The 6,178-nt window shown below is 52.1% G+C and overlaps 1 protein-coding gene across 4 annotated transcripts in view; it reads right to left on the reverse strand.

The window, feature by feature from the left end:
- The window catches only part of SMAP1 (small ArfGAP 1), an 83,235-nt gene extending 77,505 nt beyond the window's left edge, over positions 1-5,730 (reverse strand). The window contains exon 1 of one of the 4 annotated variants that reach the window (XM_082756366.1): positions 5,369-5,730. In XM_082756366.1, the coding sequence (XP_082612492.1) occupies positions 5,369-5,486 (118 nt within the window). In that variant the 5' untranslated portion in view covers positions 5,487-5,730. The remainder of the gene's footprint in view (positions 1-5,368) is intronic. The other 3 variants (XM_082756367.1, XM_082756368.1, XM_082756369.1) reach the window with 3 other exon arrangements.
- Positions 5,731-6,178: the final 448 nt, after the last annotated feature.

Below are 6,178 nucleotides of genomic sequence, written 5' to 3' on the forward strand. Positions count from 1 at the left end.
ACGCTCTCCCAGCTGGGAAGAGAAGCGTCTCCTCCAGAGCTCGTATCTCACCCCAGGCAGTTAACTTCCCAGCTCTCACTCTTAAAGTTTCAGCCTCATGCAAGCATGAGACAAGCAAAAGGTCAGAGAGCACAGAACAGAAATCAAGGGCTGGCACAGCTTGTAGCAGCAGAGGACCAGGAAAAAGAAAAACCCTACAGACACAGTGGCAAGAGAGCACAGAGCTTCTGGTCCCTTAAGGTCTTCGATGGTGTGATGTCCTGCGAAGAGGTGAGAAAAAATAGTAATGTAACCAGATGAACTGCGGGATTTCTTGCGGCACAGCTCCTTCCTGTTGTTAGAGGTCAAAGCCCACCCTGGAAGGACAGGGGCTGTAGAAGCCCTCAGCTAGGACAAGGTACCACAGTGCAACCACGAGCTGCTTGGTTTCTGCTCCGTGCCTGACCTTCAGTATCAGGCTAAAGGCCCAACCTGAGCTGTCAGTTGTGGACTTCAACTCCCACCTAAGCAAACTCTGCTCCACTTGCCCTCATATCCTGCTTCAGCAGTTTCTCCACCTTTGGAGGCAGGAGAAAGCCTTGACCCCAGGAGGCAGAGCAGCCAGCACCTCATGCTACATCAAGCTAATAGCGCTGATGAGCTGACCCAAAAGTGTGCTGACACTGGCAGCCAGAGGCAAAAGCTCCAGCGCTGCTGCAGTGGGCTGAGAGTTAGCCATAAGCTTCAGGGTACTGCCTAAGGAGAAGCAGTCAATTAAAGTATAGAAGCAAGATTAAGATGCTGAGACCCCTGGTCACCAAAACAAGCAAAGAGCAGAAGTAGCTTCAAAGACATTGAGGCTTAGCTGCATTTAAGTTGGTCTCCTGGACACAGAAGATAAACCCAAGAATCGTTTGTCTGCAAAAAAAAAAAAAAAAAAAAAAAAAAAAAGTCTGAACAGCTAAGCCCAGCAGGAGCTTGGTTTGACTGCTGGTTTGTCCATTTCAATTTCTTTTTTTTTGTTTGTTTTTCGAAAGGCAGGTGATTAGGCAAATTAAAGTTAGGTTTACTTAAAGCCAAGTTTGTAGAAATTGGCTTTGACTGCACAAATTTCAGCACCGCGATTTTTCGTGTTTGGTCTCTCCCCACATTCCCTAAAAGCCCATACTTGTTTTTCTTCAGACAAAAAAGACCAAGTCGTCACTCATAGACAAATATCTAAGAATTGTACAGTACAACTAGAATGTACTGAAAAACACTTAATACTGTGATTGTATCTGGTTTAAGAAGCAGTGTCAATGTGTCCTTTTCTGCCAGAGCTCAGGTAAGGGATCGTTTATCCAGGCTTCGTACCTCATCGCACTAGACGCAAACATTAAGAAAAAATGATAAAACAGCTGACACAAGTTTATTCACCTCTTCTGATGGTCCAAAGCATCTCAAATTGTCTATACAAGATCTGCAAGCTTCCAACTACTTCACTGTAACTGCTCCAGCTTAAAAAAAAAAAATCGAATGGGGCTGCCAAGCCAGGTAATTGTCTTCTTGACAGACAGACACATGAATTCCCCAGCAGAGCTCACAAGTCCACACCTTTGGGTTAAAGCCAACACCCAAATGCAAGGCATGAGAAAGACAAGATGCTGGAGTAGGCTCACACTGCCTTCAAACACGTCCCACACCTGCACGCTGTCAGGAACAGCCAGCAGAGCCTCCCCAGCACGAGCCTCCCCAGCACGAGGTCTCCTGCCTTCAGCTTACTGGGCAGGCCTTCTTGCTCACGTGGCTGTTCCTTTGATAGCGGTGAGCACCTCGACCCTTTCTAACAAAGGGCATCTCCCCGGGGGCTCTGTCACGCTCTTCAGATCCCCAGTACTCGAGGCGCTGCTGTTCAATGGCAGTGCCCAAGCCATACCTGCTGCCAAGCAGGTCCACGAGCCTGGCAGACTTCTGGCACGCTACAACGAGGCACTAAATAAACGGAAAGAGCAAACCCTGATAGCCAAAGGGGGGACAGAAGGTGATGCTTTCTGACTGTGCTTCCATTTGAGAGATCCGTAAGGGCTGGTTTTGCTTGGGAGACTCAAACATCAGCACAAATAGCAACAATGCATTTAGGCTCGCTATACAGTGGGGAAAAAACAACACAAAACACAGGTGCTTCAGGGTGGCTTTCGGCAAAGCCTGCCTCACACATCTGTAGCTATTTCTCTCTCCCAGAGCCTTCCAGTTCCTGCCAGCTTTACCCACCCACACACAGAAAAGGACTGCGAAGAGCTGCACCACGCAGTGATGCACTAGAGGGAATTTCAGTTGCTCGTCTCTTTCAGAAACTCAGGATCACTGAAGTTACTGCCTACATGCCTTAGCATTTCCTCCAAATACTAGGAGTAGGTAGTACAATATTAGGAAGACATTTACAGCCTACAGCTGCTCACACAGGGACACCAAGACCAGTCAGCACGCAGACAAGAACTGTCACAAGTCAGCCCGCTCTCCTCACTCTTTCACAAACCTCAGTGGCTGCAGAGACAGCTCCAGAGCATTTCATTTGGAGGTTTCTTCCCCACAGAGGTGGCATCGAGCCTTCCTGTGCAGTGGGGAGTGTGACAGTGACTGCAGCCCGGCCCTACAGCAGGTAGCTCCCAACACGTGCCAGCAGTGGCAGTCAGGTTCCCAGCAGCTCTTCCAACAGTTCAAACAAATACAGAATAAGAAACGCTTCCACAAGCTGTACCCAGAGTCAGCAGTCCTAATTATTGCTTCGTGCCTACTCTGGCAGATGCATCCTCAGCTGTATCTCCACCTTCTGAAGGATTTGCAGAACAAAGCAGCAAGGAGGTATAATCCCTAACTCATCCACGTACCTCACGCATTAAGAAGTAGGCCAGAAAGCCATGGATGGGTTTCTTCTTGATACACAATCACTATTAATAATGGCATTATCATTTTGAGAAAGACACGTTTTTTCTTAAAAAGAAGAAAGATCCTCTTACACAGAGCAAGCAGGCAGTAATATGGGAAAGGTGCACGCTCAACACTTCCTCATGAGCAGTGCAGAAGGTCCTCAGAGAGCAAGGAGCCAACTCAGGGATTTGGGAGTGGATCAGGACAAGTTCCAAAGATCCCCTTTCAGATGCGAGATGTAAAAGCCAGCAGAGAAGCCTTAGTGGTAGCTGTGGTCAAAGCAAAGTGTGATAAAAATGCAAGTGGGACCACGTTAAGGTGGTTAGGGGCTAGAGGATACTCACAAGGCTTCAGACGGTATCTAGCTGCTGGAGAACTCCCAGGGCCTCAGAGAACAGCAGTTAATAGAGATACACAGGCACAGGGTGAGGTTACAACATCCCCTGGATGCAACTACTTGAACAGAAGCCCAGGGTAAATAGAGCACCTGAGGCTTCAGATCCAGGGGAAGACTGCAACATCTCCGGCGAGAGGAAGGAATCTGCGATGACAGGCACTGCGCCTCAGCTCGGAGCGCGCTGAATCTGGGCTGATGCTAGGCAGCTGCAAGGCCCTACCAGGCAGAAAGGTTTTGAATATCGGCAGAGGAAGAACCAAGGTGCAAGTGCAACTCATGGAAGCGTGAATAAACTGAACTCGGGGAATCCTAGCCAACAGAAAGGAGGATGCCAGACAAGGAAGCAAAGCTTGCATGAAGAGGAAAGTAACCTAAGCCGAAGCAGACAATAGCTCCATGAAAACAGAATCAGTAACACCACCAAAAGGAAACAGAAGGTCTGAACTGGAGCTCACGCCAGAGAAGTCCTCAATATTTCATCATGAACAATTTCACAGGTCAGTTTCCAGAAGGTAGGACTAAGGGAAGTCAGTTCCTCTAGTGCAACTGGCAGCGGGGAACTCCAGCCTGTAATTACACCTTTGGTGATGACAGGGATGCTGCTAGCCATGCAGTGGAGCAGGCCACTGCCAGAGCCTGGGGAGAGCTCACAGACCTGGTTTCCTCGCAGAGCCGTTCTAAAAACTGCTGCCTCAGACATCCGGGTGCGCCATGACTAACAAAACCATACCTCTGCCAGCCACCAGCACGTATCGAAACCACGGGTCAAGTGTGAAACATCAGGAGAAAGAAAAAGCTGGCTGTATCTGCAAGCAGCAGCCTCCACTTCTTTTCCTCAAGAAGTTTCAACAAGGGAATGGTATGATGAAGGAGTTCAACAGTGTCATTACATTTTGATGGCGGGGAAGGCTTGATTTTCAGCTGGCAAACCAATTTTGCTTTTTCTTCTGAACTATGTCTTCTGGAAAGATGCAAATCTCCAGACTCCAGGGTATAGCGGAGGCACCTCAACACTGCTCACACAACTCTGCTGCCTGGAAGGAAACTTCTTCAACATAAGAAAGGAAACCTACACGGCATCTCCACGTATAACCACCTCCTGTCAGGAGCTCCCAGGACAGCTGAGGCTCAGCTAAGTTCACCACTCCACCTTTAGCACGCAGAAAGACAGCATGGGAGGAAGAGGTTTTGTTGAAATGGAAAACAGAAGACTTTAGAAATGCAGTCAAATTTTGACTTACTTGGCTACCTTATCTAACTTACTAGAAAGATGGAAGACAAGTGGCAGGTACGGGCAGAAGGCATCTGGTTAAGGGACTGGTAGGTGCTCCAGAACCTGGACAGAAGGCACGGACTGAAGTAAGAGCTTTCTGCCAGTTCCTTTGCCTTGGGACAGGTGAGAAGCTTGGAAGCATCAAAGAAAGAACAGTGCAGAGAAAATGCTTGATAACACAGGTAGGGGGAGGAGAAGGCTGGAAGCATCAGCGTTGCTGGACTGAAGTGGCAAAAGATACCAGGCAAGGACTACAGAGACTCATGAACAGCTTGACCAGGTGGTGGCTGGAAAGAGCAAACATCAGCCAAGACAAGCACAGCTGGAGAGCTGGAGGCACGACTGGAGGAGCACCCAAGCTCCGAGGCCTGTGCCGGGGAGCAGCACCCGCGCCGAGCTGCCAGCAAGGACCGAGCAGCGCCCAGGACTGCATTCCCAAGTGCCAGAAATGCACAAAACACACGATTTTTCCAGAAAAGCACAGCCTGGGGGGCCCGAACAAGCTGTGCCAGCAAACGGGTCCGGAGGGCTACCTGCGAAATACCACAGGCCTGGCACCTCTGGCAGGCAGCGCCCTCGCCGTCCCCGTCCCCGTCCCCTCACCGCGGCCCCTGCAGCCCGGGGGCCGCCTCCCGAGCCCGCAGCGCCGCCACACGCCCGAGCCCGGCCGGGCAGGGCCGGGCCGGGGCCGGGGCCGCCGCTGCAGACGTGGAGCGGGGCGGGGCGGCGCTGGGTGCCCGCACCCCGCCGCCTGCGGCTCCCTCCTCGCCCCCCGGTTGTCCCCCACCTTCTCCCGCTGCCCCCCGCCGTACCCTTGGCCTCGCAGTCGGCGCAGTACTTGTTGTCCTCCTCCCGCAGCAGCTTGGCCAGGATGGCCTGGTGCTGCTCGTTCTGCTTCTGCGCCTTCTCCCGGCACGAGCGGGTGGCCATGGCGGCGGCGGCGGCGGGGCCGGGCCGGGGGAACGGGGGAAGGCGCCGGGGGGAGAGGCGCCGCCGCTGCCCAGCCGCGGCCCCCGGCAGCCGCCAGCGCCGACTTCCGCGACCGGCGCTACTTCGCGGCGGGCGGAGGGATTCGCTCCTCCTCCTCTTCCTCCTCCTCTTCTTCCTCCCCCCCCGCCTCCGATCAGAGCCGCAAAATAGTCCGCGGGGTGCTGCCGCCGCCTCCCGGGAGCCCTGGGCGGTTTTGGGTTCCTCGCGGCCCGCCCCGTGGAAAGGGCGGGGTGGGCGCTGGGACCGGGCGAGGAGGAGGAGGAGGAGGAGGAGGAGGAAGGCTCCGTCCCTTCCCGCCTTCAGCACCGCGTGGCAGTGCCGCCTGCCCGCCGCCATTTTGTGTGGGGTCCCCTCGCCTCGCTCTGTGCCGGCTGCCCCTCAGTAATGGCCCTTTGTCAGCCCCTATCAAGCTTTTTTTTTTTTTTTTTTTTTTTTCTTTCTCCTTTTTTTTTTTTTTTTTTTTTTTTTATTCCTAATCCATCTCTTCTGGAAAGAGCTGGAGCCTAAATATATAGCCTATAAAATACTTAAGTGAGGCACATGGGAATTCAGGTCTCTTCTCCCTCAGACGTTAAACTCCTGAATCACACTCTGTATCTTTCTTATACTCAACTCCAATGGTTAATTAATTA

Source organism: Aythya marila (genome assembly GCF_965140915.1).
Source record: "Aythya marila genome assembly, chromosome: 3".
In the NCBI taxonomy this organism is placed as follows: domain Eukaryota; kingdom Metazoa; phylum Chordata; class Aves; order Anseriformes; family Anatidae; genus Aythya; species Aythya marila.